This window comes from Cenococcum geophilum (assembly GCF_001692895.1).
Source record: "Cenococcum geophilum 1.58 unplaced genomic scaffold K441scaffold_124, whole genome shotgun sequence".
Lineage (NCBI taxonomy): Eukaryota > Fungi > Ascomycota > Dothideomycetes > Gloniales > Gloniaceae > Cenococcum > Cenococcum geophilum.
In genome coordinates, this window is record NW_027137682.1 from 16,101 (window position 1) to 34,497 (window position 18,397).

At 34.2% G+C, this 18,397-nt stretch overlaps 2 protein-coding genes across 2 annotated transcripts; both read right to left on the bottom strand.

Annotated features, from left to right (window-relative positions):
• Positions 1-1,506: 1,506 nt before the first annotated feature.
• On the bottom strand, positions 1,507-5,018 carry K441DRAFT_598782 (uncharacterized protein; the record flags this gene model as incomplete). Its single annotated transcript, XM_067645127.1, has 3 exons — positions 1,507-1,560; positions 1,628-1,680; positions 4,958-5,018. Coding segments are annotated over 3 exons (168 nt in total), but the record flags the coding sequence as incomplete, so codon positions are not given.
• A 12,353-nt stretch (positions 5,019-17,371) lies between these two features.
• On the bottom strand, positions 17,372-17,572 carry K441DRAFT_598760 (uncharacterized protein; the record flags this gene model as incomplete). Its single annotated transcript, XM_067645126.1, has 1 exon — positions 17,372-17,572. A coding segment is annotated over one exon (201 nt), but the record flags the coding sequence as incomplete, so codon positions are not given.
• Between the last annotated feature and the right edge of the window lie 825 nt (positions 17,573-18,397).

Here is an 18,397-nt window from a genome sequence, read left to right on the forward strand (position 1 = left end):
AATTAATTTTAATCTGCTTAAAATTTATTAAATCTAACAGCTTCTCTAACCTTAACTGCCAATACCGTAAAACCGCTTATCCTCCTTAAAGCACTCTTAATACCGCATTCTATCCATATAATTAACTCTACTAGTAATAAGACGTAGTTTTATACAGTAAATCTATATAAGATGGTGCCCGCTCTAGAAGATATTACAATTATTAATAGCGGAACCTCGCCTTATAAAGAGCCTATTAATATGTTTAATAGCTTAGCCTATCTTTTATACCTGGCTAATAAGTATAATAAGGAAGGTTTATTTAGAGGTAGAGGTTTAAGGGAAAGAGCAAGCGTTATAAGCTGGCTTATAGGATATACCGCAGGTCTTAGGTAAGCCGTTCCACTTCCTCTCTCTAATCCGTACCTCTGCATTTTATAGGGTTGCGAAGCCTATAAGTCCTTAGGACTTTCCAAGATTCCTATAGTTACGAACCCTAAGGGAGTTTGCAAGTAGCTAATATTATATTTCAGCGCGACCGGTAAATCCTAGCTAATATTAAAGCCTAAAAACGTTGGCGATGCGGCAATATCTGTATTCATAGTCTAGATCCGCAACAAATATACAATTTTAGACCAGCGTCTTAGCGAGCCAGACTAGCGATACATTACACTACCTACGCGGCCTACGATTGCGGATATTGCCATACTGCCGCTTATAAATAAGAAGGTTACCGTGACGGCGGAAATTAGTTTTAATAACTATCCAACATTAAAGGGATAGAGCGAGAGAATAGTAGAGTTGCCTTATATAGCTAGGGCGCTAAATAGGGTGGGGAAATTTAGGCATAAAGAGGGCGTTTAATAGGGATAATAAAGGGATAAGGGAAAAGTTTATCGTGTTATACTAAGTAATAAGTAGAGGTTAAGCTGTCCCAGAGAGTTTCCATAAATAATTCTATAGCTATTAAAGATTTTCTAATCACTAGGACATTAATATGTTTCCGCTTAACATAAGGTGCATAATTAGTGTTAAAACTCGTATAGGGATCAAATTGATAAGGATCTATATAGGGAGGAGGTGTTGACCTATGGAACTTTAGAAGTCGCATCAGTCCTTAGTCAAACGACTAATATTTAAAGCTCTAGCTAATTAACCAAATACGTTATAGATCTGACGAAGCTAACGACGACGTCTTAATATATATATAGTCTCCTTTTCTTTATAGATAAATCTATATACAAGTTCGTTCAACAGAAGGGACTCCCCCTATAGTACCACTAAACTAGGTTCTATTTAGCTTTCAACAATTAGGATTGGCAGAAATGAAACGGGTTTAAAAAGCCCATTTCTTATTAATAAATCCTATTTAAGCTTCGCCAGGACCAGTTTTACATTAGAAATTGGAACCCAGGTACTACTATCCACCTTATACTCTCCGTTCCTACATTTAAATAGCAAAAGACGTAATTCGTACTAATCTAGGAGATAAATTACAAAATTTTTAATTATAGCTTCGGCGAAATATTAACCTAAACATTTTCTTGTCCCAAAGCTAAACGCAAAGAGATTGTATCGGAGCTGGTGACATCAAAGAGTTAATTTTAATAGAAATTAGAGGGTGATATAATCTCTAACTTATATCTACTTGCTTAATATTGTTAAACCTTTCTAGATTTAGTGATCTACTTAGAGCGGGGTCTATTTAGAGCTCCAATGTAGATTCGGCTTTAATGTGGATTTAGATTAAGCCTTCTAATTAGTAGATTAGAGTGGATTTAAGGCTGATTTAACTCTTAGAGCTCTAGATCTATACCCAATTTAAACTACGGCTAAGGAGGAATAGAGCACTAAGAGGGCAGTGCGTAAGAAGAAGCCAATCAGTAACTCTCTTAACTTTACCACTAACTCACTGTTTAATAAGTAGTATATTAGCTATAGAATCTTAGACACCTAGTCATCCTACTACTACTACTATCGCTTCTACTGTTGCGGCTCTATATCTATACTTACTATTATAGTATTATATTTAACTTTCCTACCTCCGCGATAGAACAATTTCTCTTAGTACGCCTACCTCCACTATCTAACGACGTTATCCTCGCCCTAAAGTTAATTAATTTGAAAGCCAATAATATAAAGGAGATAGTTAAGTTTAAGCTATAGGGCAAGAACTATATTTAATATAACGCCTTAATAAAGAAACTAAAGCATATAAAGCAACGCACGTCACCTATATAGCTTTAGGGTAAGGATCTATAGCTAAGGGAAGGCGACGGTTTAATTATATATTACTACTATTATATTTATAAGAGGTTAAAGAAGACGTAGGAGCTCTCTATTGTGTTAAGTAGAAGATCTACCGCGTTAACTTATCTTATTAAGGATTATAATATAGATAAAGCTATAGGCTTATTAAAGAAGCACGGTAAGACAGCTCCAGCTTAATTAATAATTGAGAATTATCCTACTAAGAGGTCGCTTATTTAGAGTCGCAATTTTAATACTTTTAAGTAGCTACTTGTACGATGGATTATATATTATTATATTACCTTCTTCTAATTTAAAAATATCTATTTCCGTTAGCTGCTATTCTTTATATACCTAGGGCTTAAGAAGTACTTACTAAAGGCCTCTAAAACGATTCGCGGCTAGGTAATTAAGGCGTTTAAGATATAAAAGGGTGAATTAAGAAAGGAGCTTAAGAACGCCCGTAGTATAATCTTAATATTCTTTAATCTTTAGACGTCGCTAAATACGCTTAGGGTCCTTAGTGTAGTTGCGCGTTTTATTAATTAAGCCGGTAAGCGTCGCTATATTATATTAGGCCTTCGCGAAGTTATTAGTAAATATAGCGGTAAGAATATAGCGGCTGTCCTCCTTAATATCTTTAAAGACTATAGTATCTATAGTAATATTAGGTATTTTATAGCCGATAATGTAGAGTTAAATAATACGTATATTAATATAATACTTTAAGCGCTCTACCTAGGAATATTAGTAAAGAAAAGGAAGGCCTATAGGCTCTATTACTTTAGTTATATTATAAACCTTTACGCCTAGGCCTTTATTATAGGAGTTAATATAGAGAAGGTATATAAGGATTTAGCTACTACGTATTGCGACTAGGATTTTAAGAGGATAGAGCTACTTTAGAAGAAGCGCGGAGCTGTTGGATTACTTTATAACCTTATACAATATATTTAAATGACCCCCTAGTATTATATAGTATTTAAAAGGATTAAAATTAGAGGTACTTTAGCTAAGTTTAACGGCTTAGAGGTATATACTAAGATCTTATATAGAGCTTTGGTGTTAAGGTCCTAGGTTAGATTTTCTATATAATATTAAAAGATAAGGGTTTAATTAGCTTGGTTTTGGATTATTAATTTACCGGAGGAAAATTAAAATAATCTTATCTAAATATTTAAATAGCTTTATAAAATTAATACTAATACCTACTAGCTTATTTAAAATAATTAAACGTATTAGAATTCCTTATTCTTAGCTATCTCTCACTTCCTTAATTATAAGGAATATATTATAAAGTTCTACTAGGAGTATATACTAGGCTTAGGCGTAAAAGTACTTAGTAAAGATAACCTACTCTCTATACGCTATTAGTAGGAGCTTAAGCATCTATATAATTATCTTAAAGCTTTTTATAAGGCTACTATTATAGTAGAAGGCAAGTATATGGGCCTTACGGATTACTTCTAAACTCTTAATTAGCTTCTACTAGAGCTTAAAAAAACGTAATAAAAGTTTACTAAGCTTGCCGCCTAAAGATATTAAACTATAGAGTTATAAAACTATAAGCAATTAGCTGGTTACTTAGAGGCTACTTAGTAGAAGTGTAAGAAGTACTATTATAAGGTAGATAATACCAGTGCCTATTACGCGGCGATTGTTCTTAACCTAATACTTAAGATATAGTAGTTTTAGGATAACTAGGGGGAGCATAAAGATAAGAAGGCTTAGATTCTAAAAGTTAAAGCTCTTATAAGAGAGCTCTAGCTTAAATATAAAGGTAAGCTATAAGGTACGCCCTTAATAAACGTATAAGATTCTATACAGCCGCTACTAAAGCTAAAGATTTATACTTCTGCTTGTAATTACAAGCGCCTTAAAACGGTACACCCTAACAACGTTACTACTACGCCTATTACTATCGCTAATTACCTCTAGGAATATTTAGAAACAAACTACCTCCGCGTAGGCAACTCTAACGATTTTAACATTATATAATACTGGCTAGATTGCTATAAGAGCCAGCCCAATCTTACTTAGTTTACCCTTAATATACTTATAATACCGCCTATATCAGATAAGTGCGAGCGGCTCTTTAGCAGCTATAAGATTCTCTTAGAGAGCCGTTACTCTTACTTATAAATAGATATTATTAAGGCCAATAAGTGCCTCCGCCACTAGTACGGACCTCCATATAAGGGCACGTTTAATAATATAGATATTAGAGTTATAGAGGGAGAGCTTATACTATAAACGGTATTACTAAAGGAGGCCTTAAAGGCTCGAGTTGCCGCATATAAGGAAGCTATAAAGGAAGCCATAAAGGTAGCAGCAGAGGCAGTAGCAAAGGTAGCAGTAAATATAGTAGCAGAGGCACTTCTAGGGGAGCTAGGTAGGCTAGGTAAGCTAATAGTTATAGAGCCAGATAATAACGAAAGTAAGAGCCATAATAAGGGCGCATACGCTGCCTTTAAGGAGGCGATTAAGGTGGAAGATTACGAAGCTTCTAATATAGAGGCTTTGTAATTAGGGTTAATTTAGTATATTCTTCCTTCCTTACCTTTTTCCTCACCTTCTGCTAAGACTTACTATTTATAGTATATATTTAATCTAGAGCCATCTTGGAGTCCTAGAGCTCTACCGCCTCCTCAGCGTATAGAGTGGATTTAAGGGTCAAATCTACTCCACTCTAGTCCAATAAGATCACTATCTAGGTTAAAGGCCTAACTATCTTTCCCCCAGAATAGGTTGTTAACATTAATCTTAAGCGCATTAACAACAACGGAGGTCTGTAAAACTTGTAAGTACTAATTTATATAGTATAGTAAGTTTAAGATCCTAATATTTTTAGGTATCCAAAAACCACCCAGGGTCTTTTCTAAAGGGGAACTTTTAGGTATTAAGAACACTAGCCTATATAAGCTTTTGTTAAAACCCCGGCATTATAGATAACTTAACCTATAAAAGGACGAAGTTAAAGAGACTCTAGATAGCAAGCTCTTAAAAAAGTATTCTTACTATTACAATAATCATTTAAAGATATATTCTTATTTACTCCTTTATTTCAAATCTCGTTATAAAGCTTTTACTATTAATCCTAATTCTCTACTAGGAGAGTAACTAACTATATAAGTACGTAAGAAGAGATATCCAGATTCGCAAAGAGCATCTTACTTAGGGTTTGCAAAACCTAAAATAGTTTATAAGCATCGGAGTTAAAAGGAAAAATTATATATTTTTTACAATACCTTAGATTTAAGGAGTTTCCCTTCTATAACAGGCTTCTAAGCTAATACTATAGGAGGTACGGGAAACCGGGATCGTCTTAATTAGTATATCCTATTATTAAAGGCGGACCATTCCTTTTAAAATGTACTAAGCTCTTTAGTAGCCCCACTATAGAAGATTTGCGAGATTCTAAAACAATATATGCCTCTAAGAAGCATATATTGCATTAAGGCAAGACTCTACTAACCTATTAACTAGAGCTTGCTCTTTTCCTCTTCTATTATAGGACTATAAAGGGTATTAGTAGTGCAAAAAAAAGGAAACTTTATAAAAGTGCTAAAAATATAAATTATAAACTCTGCTGCTTATATGGCCGGCATTATTATCCTTATATAGTTATGCGTATATTTGCTAATAGAAGGGCTTATATATAAAGTTTCTCTATAGGTAAAGACGTAACTAAACTTAGAACGCAATCTCTTTTACCTACTACCATTAATAAGGCCTATACAATCTCCTAAGAGCTAGTGGAAAAACCAGCCGCTATTACTAAAAGCTAATTTATTATAAAGATCTAAATTTAAGTAGAAAGCTTAAACATCTTTAGGGGTTATAATAACTCTATTAAGTGTTACTTTCTGCTTAAGGGGATAATATAAATAGGAAATAGAATACATCTTAGGTATATTATATAACTATATATAATATATAGATCCGTATACTCGCCACTCTCTACTCCTTTCCCTACCATAAAGGAACTTATTAATTGTATAACTATTTAGCCATTTCCAAAAGGGTTCGGAGATTATATAACCTTAGCTATCTCTAATTAGATATAATAATCTAAATATTCTCTAAATATAAGTGTTAGGTAAACGCTCTATAAAGACACTAAGTGCATACCATAATAAAGGCTTCCTTTTCGCTATTATTAGCCATAATAATCCTAAAATAGCGACGTAAGATAGAGGTATAAGGCTATACAAACTCATCCTTTTAGCTAGCTTAAGGCGAGCCGCAATAATCTTAGAAAGGAAATGCAGACTAGTTAAGCTTATTATCTAAAGACGTTGCCAGCCTAATATAGTATATCGTATACACTAGCGTAACTAGAACAACTCGCATAGTAAAGAAACGTTATTAACGATATAGCCCGGCAACTCGGCATTCTATTCCCTATCAGCATTCTATCTTATTTAATACTGTCTAACTAAAAGCAATCGATTCTCTATAAAGTTTAACTTTTATATAATGTCCCAAATGTAGGTTTAGATCTACTAAATCTACCTACTATAGTTTCCGTCTATAGACTACTCTCGCCCTAGCCTAGGAGTTATCTTAATTTCTATTCGCTAAGTTTGGTCTTACGCTAAGTAGCTAGTGGCGAAGTAAAAACATAGCTGGCGAAATTCTAATACTTTATAGGGGAGCTTTAGGAGATAGATACAGAAATAATTCGGTAGTAGAAGGCGGTATAATAGGTTTAGGAAGTTATTCGCAAGGTCTATTATAGATTAGCGAAGGTTTTAGAATATAAGGAGCATATTTTCACTTAAACTCAATTAACAACTACGTTTTTCTTAAAAGAAAAGAAGTTAATAAGGTTTTTAAGTAATAGAAGAATTATAAATCCAAGTCTAAAACTCCATTCAATAAATTTACTTTTATTATCCTACAATTTAACGCCCTTCTTCGCCGACTTTAGGTAACAGAATTAATTAGACGCCATGCTATTATAAAAAGACATTTATTATATCTCGACACTTAGTAAACATCCCTAGCTTCGTTCTTTTCATTAAGACTCTAAAATAAGCATAAATTTTGGCTACAGCCATAAACTTAACGCCAATTCCATAAATTAATTCAATAAACAAGATATATAGTAAATCTCTAGGTTATAGTAAGACGTTACATTCAAATCATCACCATTAACTGCGCATAAAATATATATGTAAAATCCTAGACTGTTTATAAGTTCGCGATGCTTACTTCAGGAATATTAGTTTAGCTTTTAAAACCTTCTCCTATAACTTACCAGAGTTATATAATGCCATTTAGATAAGTGCTACCGTCGGCCATATACTAACCCCTTTTCCCTAGAAATTTTAAAAGTCCGCGTGCCACAGCCTAGTCATTCCCGCCGTAGTGTTTTACTAGGATGTAAACCTTAGACTTAGGGAGCGTTAAGCCTATTTTTAGTTTAAAGTAATACAAAATTCCGGCGATTCTATAAGTCTATCCTAGAAGGTTTATACCAGAATGATTAAAACTAAGTACTGAATACCACAGATTATCTAGGGATATAAGACCTTTCTCCGTCATTGGTGGCAGTCTTCCCCCTAGTGTTATTATATCTAGGGGTGCCAGTAAACCTTTCAAGTCTTCTAAAGAGGTTTGAATTGAATTAAATTGCTTAGCGTTCTATATTAGGCGAATTGAAAGAATTAAATTAATTTAAAAGGCTTGAATTAGAATTAAATTGACGAATTAATATAATGCTATATAAAGTCTTAGCATAGTATTTTACGCAGCAGTCACCCAAAATCACTTAATGCCCGCCTATAAATAAGGCCTCTTATTTAACCCTTCTAGAGTTAGGAATAAGCAAGCAAGCCAAGCTAAGTAGGCTCAGCTTGCTAGCTTATAATTTTTAACACCTTAAGCTTGCTTACTTGGCTTATTTAGCCAAAATCGTCGGCTTACTTAGCTTACTTGCCCGCTTAATTAAATTTTATATAGAAGTCTTGGTATTATATACAAAATTAAGGCTATAGGCCACTCCAAAATCTCTCCTCCGCGGCCCGACTTGTAGTTATATAATGCAGTTACGCAGGTATAGTCATTACAAAGCTTAGCGAGGTATTAAAAGAGACTTTAAGGAACGCGTTAAGGGAGGCTTCGAGGGAGGCTTTAAGGGAGGCTTTAAAGGAGGCTTCGGGGGGGGCTCTGAGAGAGGCTTTAAGGGAGGCTTTAAGAGAGGCTCTGGTGATAAGGCCTCTGCTTTTAAGGCACGTAGATATTAGCTATCGCCTATATAGATCGTGGCTCACTTACCATCTATACTAGATTTTTTAAGGCCCATCCTTTTATAGCTATAATTACACTATAAGGTAGCAATAAGATTAGGCCGAAGTCTTAAGCGACATAGCTCTAAAAGGTCACCAGCTTCACTAAAAGCTCGTTTATAGTTATTGCTTATAGCTAGTGTTGTTAATATATTAAGAGCCATCTTTAAGAGCTTTAGCCAAGTTAATTACTCCTACCACTAATATAATATAGGATCGCTCGCAAGCGGATAATCGTAACTAAGAGGCTCTTAAACTCTCCAAGCTTTATACTTATTAAGGTTAATAAGGCCTTAAGAGCCATAAGTATTGGCTTAAATGTAGTTATCTCTACCAGACGCCGCATGCGATGGCTTTGGCCGCTAAGTTAGTGATATAGTTAGAGCCTTTAGTTTAGCTTTATATTAAAGCCAAAGCTTAAGAAAAGCTAAGTCGTTTTTAATCAGCCAATCTAGGCGATCTGCCTATGTATATTTATAGAAGTGTTTATATAAAGGATAAAGTAGAACGGCTGTATAGTAGACGGGAGTCTTATTAAGCTTCTTAAAATACTTCTATAGTTTTAACCACCCGCAATTAAGGTTAATTGCGTAGTGATCCTCCATTAGTTCTTAATTAGGATAGTCTTCTATTATTACTTCAGCTACTCAGGCCTTCTTTTCTTTAAAGAGGTTAAGCAGCCAATTAAGTATAGGAATCACCTCCCAAATCGCGCCATATAGGCCCGACTTGCCTCTAGATTTAAGCATCTTAGTAGCTTCGTGAATTAGTAATAGAATATTAATATAGTTAATAATAACGTCGTAATCGTTAGAGATTAACGCTCCGCCTACAATAAGTAGTGGAGGTAGAGGGACCTTCTTTCCTTTAGCTATTAAAGGAGCTACTTCCTTATTATATTTCCGAATTATATATTATATAATTAAGTTAATTAGGCCGTAAAGAAGGACGGCTCGGGCAAAGGCGTTGTAATAACTATTCCATCTAGTTTTAATTGGCTTTACTACTTTAAGAATTCTACCCTTAGCTTCTGGTATAGTAATCTACTCCTATTACTAGTACTCTTTAAAAAGCTAATAAAGCTAAGGCGTATTAATAGAGTTAAGGATATTAATAAGAACGCCAAAAGGACCTTCTTTTCGCTATTCTTTAAGGAAGCGTTCTTTGTCCTATTTAGTAGAAGTTAATAAGGGAGTAGGAAGTAAGGATTTATCATTTAACTTACTAGTATATTTAAATCCTTATTCTTATATACTTCTTTATCTTTTCTAAATAAAATTAACTAGGCTATAAGATTAAGGATATAGGCCGAGTACCAAATCCAACGGTCCTTTTTCTTAAAGCTAAACTTAGTAGATAGATAATGTCACGGGACACCCCCGTAACACCTTACATACGTCCACCAGTTTCTACCAACTTAGCAACTAAAAACTGACCGCGAAATGGCAATCTAACGGCAATCTAACGGCAATCTGCGGCATTCTGCTATATTCTACCAAGTTTACTAAATCCTGCCAAGTTCTACTAGGACTACTACCCGAATCCTATTCTACTCCATATATATATTAACTAAGTAACTAAGCTAACAATATATACCCTTTCTTCCCGTTTCCCTACCTTCTTTCCTTATATAACGTCTTAACTTATTATATAGTTTATATATATAGCTTAATAATATCTACTTCGCTATATATTATTATCGCTCGTACTTACTCCGTAATACTACGTTACGTTAAAAACCTATACTCCGTCCTACCCCGCCCTATCCAAAATATAGAACGACCTTAAAGCCCCTATAACGGCCGCTAGTATTATAACCGCACTCTAAGAATAGTTAGTAAATATATAGAAGTTCTTTATAGACGCCCTTATATAGAACTAAGCCGCTATAGCTAAATAATAAGCTAAATGAGAAGCACGGCACTAGGAATTAATTAAAGCACTTTAAGAAGAAGTCTATACCCTTAAGACACTTGCGTTAGGGTCCTAAGACTAAATACTAGCCTAAGAGGCTGCTAATACGCCACTTATAGACGAGATAAAAATAACTAAATCTAGACCTAGCTTGTTAGGTGCAAACCCTAAGCCAGCTACGGATGTTTATCCCGTAAATCCGTCTACTATACTATAATAATCTAAAAAACTACTAGACCCTCTAGTATTTACCAGTAAATAATAAAAACTTTAATTATTCTTAAGCTAGCTTAAGAATAAGCTAACTAGTAATGCTAATCGCTATCTAACTAAAGCTAACCGACTCTACTATGCCCTAAGTTAACTAAAAGGAGAGGTAGCTAACCTTATTAAACCCCTTTAGCTAAACTTAGTATAAAGCCTAGTTAGACTTCTTAAAGCTATATATAGTAACCTAAACCGCTAAGCCACGGCCTAAAGGAAGATAAATAATATAGTTTAAGAAAAGAAAAGTTTCCTAATATACTTCTCTAAATTTAACCGCTACGTAAGGGAAATAGGCTAGAATAACTCCGTACTTATTAATAGCCTTATTAAATCCCTAAGCCCTAAACTAAAAGCCTCCCTAGTAGGTGTAGACCTACTAGAAGCCCTTAACGCCTATGTAAATGTTATTAATAAATAGTATAATAATATACTACGTTTAATACTAAAACCCGCTCTTTAATATAATACAATAGCCCTATAAATATTAACTAAGTTATTATCTTAGCCTAAGCACCCTAACGCTATAGATATTAACTCTAGAACCCTAGATTATACCCTACTAGGGTCCTCTAAATAAGAATAATATATTAAGCTAGGCCTTTATTTTAAATACGGAAGCAAGGCTTATATCTTAAGATACTACTCTATCCCTATACCCTAACATAATTTATAAACGGCCAACACTAGCAACTGATTACTATATTAATCCTCTAGTTACTATCCCTAATCTTTATCTAGTTCTAGCCTAGTATTTAGTAAGTACTACTTATAAGGATAAAGCTATAACTAATACGCTATAAGAACTCCGCCCTAATTACCTCTAAAAGGAAGGTCCTAAAGCTAAGTCGCTCTCTAAGATAGCGCCGCCTTAGGATCTCGTTAAATGCTTTAGATATTACGAACTCTAACTCTTAGGATTGCAGTATAACTATTAACTGTTATCTTTAGCAAAATAATTAATAGGTTAATACTTAAGTTCTAATTAATATAGGAGCTAGTAGTACTAGATTTATTAATAAGATCTTTGTATAAGATAATAGTTTTACTCTAACCCCCCTTAACCGGTATATTAATATATTTAGATTTAATAGTAAACGCACTATCTTAGGCCGTATTACCTACGTAGTATTCCTAAGACTCTAATACCTAAACTATAAAGAACTAATTAGGCTTTTTGTTACTACCCTAGGTTACTTAGTAATCCTTAGATAACCCTAGATAAAGCTATATAAGGTAACTATTAATTAGGACAACCTTAAGCTTCTATTTACCGCCTCCCGTTATAAGTAGAAGTGCCTTATAACTTACTACTTAGACCCTAAACTAAAATCTAAAAAATCTACTAGGATCCACTAGTCTAAAATTTCTACCGACGTCCACCCTATACCTAAAAAGCCCACCTAATTCTACTAACCCAAGAATTCTACTAAATTCTACTAATATAAGATTTCTACTAACATCTACTAAGAACCTAAAAATTACACCAAACTACACGAACCAACCCTAACTACCCTACCACCCCAAACTAAGTAGAAGCTTAAGCTTAATATATAAAAGTACTAGAAGAACTAGTATTCTACTATAAAAAGAATACTTAAAGAACCTAAACCTAAATCTAATACTAACTTTATACCTAATACTAAACCTAAACCTAAATAAAAAACTATATAAGAAACTAAGGACGATCTAAGCTTACTTAATACCCTAGATATCTATATAATTGGAGCTACCCTATTAGTATAACTCGCTAAAAAACCTAAGTATATAATCTTCGCTATTATAATAGCCGATATTAAGAAGGCCTTAATACTAAAGAAATATACTAACCCCGCCACGAAGGTACTAGTAGAGTACTATAATTACCTAGATATATTCTTATAAAAGAAAGCTAATAAGCTACTAGAATACCGTTTATATAATTATAAGATTATAGTTAAAGAAGGAAAATATCTCGGATTTAGACCCTTATACGGGATATCCTAAAACGAACTCTAGGTACTATAGAAGTACTTAAACGAATATCTAGACAAAGGATTTATTAGAGCAAGTTCTTTACCCGTAGCTATACTAGTAATCTTTATTAAGAAACCTAGCGGCGGTTTACGCTTCTACGTGGACTACTAAGCCCTTAACGCTATTACTATTAAGAACTAATACTTAATCCCGTTAATCTAAGAGATACTAAACTAATTAAGTAAGGCTCGCTTCTATACGAAGCTTAATATTATCTATACGTTTAATCGCCTCTAAATCGCGAAAGGAGATAAATGGCTTACTGCATTTCGTACCTAATATGGATTATTTAAGTACTTAGTAATACCGTTTAGCCTCGTAAACGCCCCAAGTTTATTCCAATACTTTATAAATAATACCCTACGCCTATACCTAGATATCTTTTATACTGCTTATATTAATAATATCTTAATATATAGTAATAATCTAGCTAAATACTAAAAATATATTAAACTGGTCCTATAAGCCTTACGCGGAGCTAGCCTATAATTAGATATAGATAAATACGAGTTCTATAAAACTAAAGTCCTATACCTAGGACTTATTATCTCTATAGATGGCGTATAAATGGACCCTAAGAAAGTTAAAGTAATTATAAATTAGTAGGAACCTAAAAATATTAAGGACGTAAGAGCATTTATAGGATTTACTAACTTCTACTAACGGTTTATTAATAACTTCTCCGCCCTAGTTTTACCCCTTATAGCTCTAACCCAAAAGGATAAAGCCTTTATCTTTAATAAGGAATATAAGAAGGCCTTTACTTATCTAAAAGTTATATTTACTACTGTACCTATACTCTAATACTTTAACCTAAACTAAATAAGTATTATAGAAGCTAATTTATCCGACTATATTACTAAAGGTATCCTGTCTTAATATAATAAGGATAGAGTATTATACCTAGTAGCTTACTTCTTAAAACGACTAAGCCTAGCCAAATATAACTATAAGATCTATAATAAGGAATTGCTAGCTATTATTAGATGTTTTAAATAATAGCAACCTAAACTAGAAGGCGCTGGATTTCCGATTAAGGTCCTTAGCGACTATAAGAACCTATAGTACTTTACGACTATAAAACAGCTAAGCTATTATTAAGCCCGCTGGTTAGAGTACCTGTCCCGTTTCTAATTCTTAATTACTTACCGCCTAGGCGTTTAAGGCTAGAAGCCTAATACCCTAACCTAACGTTTATAAGACGCACCAGCTTAAGAAGAAGCACGCTCCTACTATAATTAGACCCTGCTCCGCCCTAAGCTATTTAAACGCCCTACTAAGGATCTTACGGTATACGTCCTTAAAATAACCGATTAAACTATTAAATAGATTATAGCCGACGAATACCTAAACAATAAGTTTATCTAAGAGCTGCTTAAACTAATTTAAGAGGGCGTTAGACGCTCTAAAAGGATTTCTTTAAGTAAATATAAAGCTTATAGAGACCGCTTGTATTACCAGAACCGTCTAATTATCCCTAATTACAATAAACTTAAGCTTAAACTCCTTAAATACGTATACGACCTACTAGTAGCCGGCCACCTAGGCCAAGGAAAAACCCTAGAACTACTCTAACGGGAATACTACTGGCTAAATATATATAATATAATATAAAGGTACGTCTCTAGCTGCTATACCTGCCGACGAGCTAAAGCTTTATATAAGACGTATAACGGCTTTCTAAAACTATTACCTATTCCAGACCGAAGATAGAAGGATATCTTAATCGACTTTATTATTAACCTCCCTATAAGTAAAGGCTATATAAACATTATAGTAGTTGTAGACCGACTATCTAAGATAAGACACTTAATCGCCTACCCCAATATATTAATACCTACCGTTACCTAACTATTCCTAGATTACGTATAAAAACTCTATAGACTCCCTAAAACGATTATCTCTAATAGAGGTAGCTAGTTTATCTCCATATTCTAAAAAGAACTAACTACTTAACTTCATATTAAAGCACTATTATTTATAGTATACTACCTAGAGATAGATAGTTAAATAGAATATATAAATGCTATAATAGAACAGTATATTTGGATATACACGTTATATTTATAGAATAACTAGATAGACTGGCTTATATTTACCAAGTTTACTATAAATAACTCCGTCTTAAAAACTATAAAGGTCTCCCCGTTCCTGGCTAACTACAGCTAGTATCTATAAATAGGTTTTAAACCCTTTAGTAATGTTCCTTACCCCGCCTATTATGCCCTATAAGTTATAGAAGTAAACTAATTTATAAAGAAGATGGAAGAACTATAAGAATTCCTTACTAATAAAATAATATAGGCCCAATCTGTCTATAAAGCTATAGCGAATAAGAACCAAACCCTAGCACTAGCCTACTAAATTAGTAACTTTATCTAGCTAGATATAAGAAATCTAAATATTAAATAACCTACTAAGAAGCTTAATTGGAAGAACGCTGGCCCTTACAAGGTTAAAAAGGTTATCTCTCCTTATACCTACTAATTAAAGCTCCCTAATACGGTTAAAATCCACCCTATATTTTATACGTTAGTCCTCTACCCTACTACCCCTATATTAGACGCCCTGCCTAGACAGATCTAGGACCCTCCTCTACTAGTTAAAGTGGATAGTAAGGATAAGTACCTCGTTAAAAGAGTTAATAATATTAAGTATAATAAACGGAAATGTAAATATATGTACCTTACAAAATAGAGAGGCTTTACTAAGCCCTTATAGGAACCCATTAACTCTATAGAACTTATATAAGCCGTAGAAGACTTTTACAAACTCTACCTAGAACTACTATAACCCTATCTTATAGAAGCTCGAGTTTAAAGGGGGGGTACTATTATAGGACACCCCCGTAACACCTTACACACGTCTACTAGTTTCTACTAACTTAGCAACTAAAGACCGACCGCGAAACGGCAATCTAACGGCAATCTAACGGTAATCTGCGGCATTCTGCTATATTCTACTAAGTTCACCAAATCCTACTAAGTTCTACTAGGACTACTACCCGAATCCTATTCTGCTCCGTATACGTATTAATTAAGCAACTAAGCTAACGATATATACCCTTTCTTCCCGTTTCCCTACCTTCTTTCCTTATATAACGTCTTGACTTATTATACAGTTTATATATATAGCTTAATAATATCTACTTCGCTATATATTATTATCGCTTATACTTACTCCGTGACAGATAATCTATATAGGTGCCGTTATTAGCGGCATTATCAGTAATAAAATAGCCAAGCCTCTTACTACTAACGTTAAAACGAGTAAGGACGTTACCGACTACTTAGGCGTAGTTAATTCCTATATAACGGCCAAGTTGCTCTAGTAAAGTAATTAAGTAGTTAATAACTCTGCCTTTACGATTAAGGTAGTAAACATATACACTAGTAAGAGCGTGCTTGCTACTGCGTGTAGTCCAGCCATTAAATAAGAAATAAAGCTTTAAACGGGCGCCTACAAACTCCTTAATTACAGCTAGCTAGTAGGCCTTATAGTCCTATATTATATAAAGCCAAATCGACTTATAGCTTTTCCAAATCCACCGCTCTGCGTCGCGATTGGCAGCGGCTATTATAACATAAAAGGAAGGTGTCTTAACCTCTCGTAGAGGATAATTATTATCGGTAATCCATTTAATTACAGCTTGCTAAAAGGTCTTCTTATTAAAGCCGCCAATAAGATCGCTTGCGAGGCCTTAAGAGATTCTATACTTCCCGTTAAGTACTTTAAAAATTATCGCCTTCCTCTTCCTTGTAAATTTAATTACGCCTTGCTTATTATAACCGTGGCCTTCCCTTTCTTCCGTAAGGTATTAGGAGGCAGAAAAAGTAGTAGAGGTAATATTAAATCGGCCACTAGGTATAATATGCTAATAGCAATATTTACATTCCCGAAATAGTCGCTTACTAGTACGATATTAAAGCTAATATCCGTACTAGTAAATAAAGCTTATATTCCTCTCTAAAGCTCTAAATAGCTTCTAATATTATTCAAGTCGGCCCTAGTTAATTCCATCGTAGTTTCTCTTAAAGTCAGCATCATCTAAAGGCGGTAGAGACGCGTCTAGAGCGACAGCTTTAGAAAGTATAATTATAGGCGTTAGAGCGGCTCTCGCGTTTAGGTTAGCTTCGGTAAGATCCTAAGGCATTACTAATAAAAGAGCTAGTAGATAGCTGTAATTGTAGTAGTATTTTAGGGGGGGGGTAAGTAGAGAGATCTCCTTAATTATAGGTCGCGACTTGCACGCAAGAACGCTCGGCACGGAAAAATAATTACACGGAGCATATAGGTAAGTAAAATCGTCAAAATCACCACCAAAAGTGTATTATTAGATTCAACTCTTAACCAAAATCTAGTATATATATTTCCTATTAAGCGGGCAAGCTAGCTTGTAAGCTAAGCCTTATTTTGGCTTACTTACTTGCCCAAAATAGGCCTTCTAGCTTGCTTATTCCCATATCTAAACCCTTCCACCTATATAAGGATCTCGCGATATATAACATTACCGGCGTAGTAGAAGCGGTAAAGGAGGCTTCAGTAGAGGCTCTAGTAAAGGCTTAGGTAGTAGTAAGGAGGATTAAGTCGTCGTTCCTATACAAATATTAGCACTCTATATACTTTTAGAACACCTCTATATCAACTTACCAGCTTTAGCGGCTTATATTAATAACCTTATTTATATCCCAATACTTTAAGCTAATTACAGCGCCAATAACATCAGCTTTAAGCTTTGCTCTATTAGGCCGCACCATATTACTAGTAAGGCTAAATACTCGTTCTAGCTTATCGCTTATCGCTAGCGTACTAAACATATTAATTGCAAAGCGTAAGAGGCGTAGATAGTTAAATCGAAGCTCCTACTAATACTTAATTGGATTATCAACCTTCCTATCCCGTTTTAGATACTTCCTCATCTATACTTCGTACTCGTCCTCCTCCTTATTGTCTTCCAAGTCGTCGCTAAGGCCTTTATCTAGGAAGGCTCTTAGACCCTCTGCCTTACGTCGCCGGCGCTTAGATAGTGGTATACTAACTCTTCTACCTAAATTAAGGCCTTTATATGTCTCCCATTCTATTTAAACACGCTCTTTTACATCCTTAATCCATCTCTTCTTATTCTTCTACTTATCCTTAATCCACTTCTATTTATATCACGGGTATAAAGTAACAGAGGCGACATATGCGGCGGATTCGTTAGTAAGCTTATAGTACTTATTAAGTTTCTACTATCTAAGTTAAAGGCCCGTATAAAAGTAAGACTCTGGGTTATACTTATATTAAAACATAAGAAGGTTAATCTGCTTAATAAGGTACTCTAGGGACAGAAGGACCTCCTATAGAGCTCCGTTTCTACCTAATTTATTATAAATTAATAGATATTTTTAAACCCTAATTAAGGTTAACTTACCGTTATAAGCCTTGCCTTCTAGAGTCTTAGTAACCTCCTTAAGCGGCGCTAATATCTACATATACTCCTTTAGAATCTGCTATTCCTTTTTACCTAAGGCGTCGTTAATAATTAAAGGCTTCTTCTTGCCCTTTTTTAGGTAAAGCTTTATACCGTTTTTAGTGGCCTAATTATAGTAAGCCTCCTAATCCCGTTGCTCCTTTTTAATAAAGGCGTTAATTATAGCTATAAGGTGTAGCGCGCGCTCAATTATATCAAAAGTAGAGTT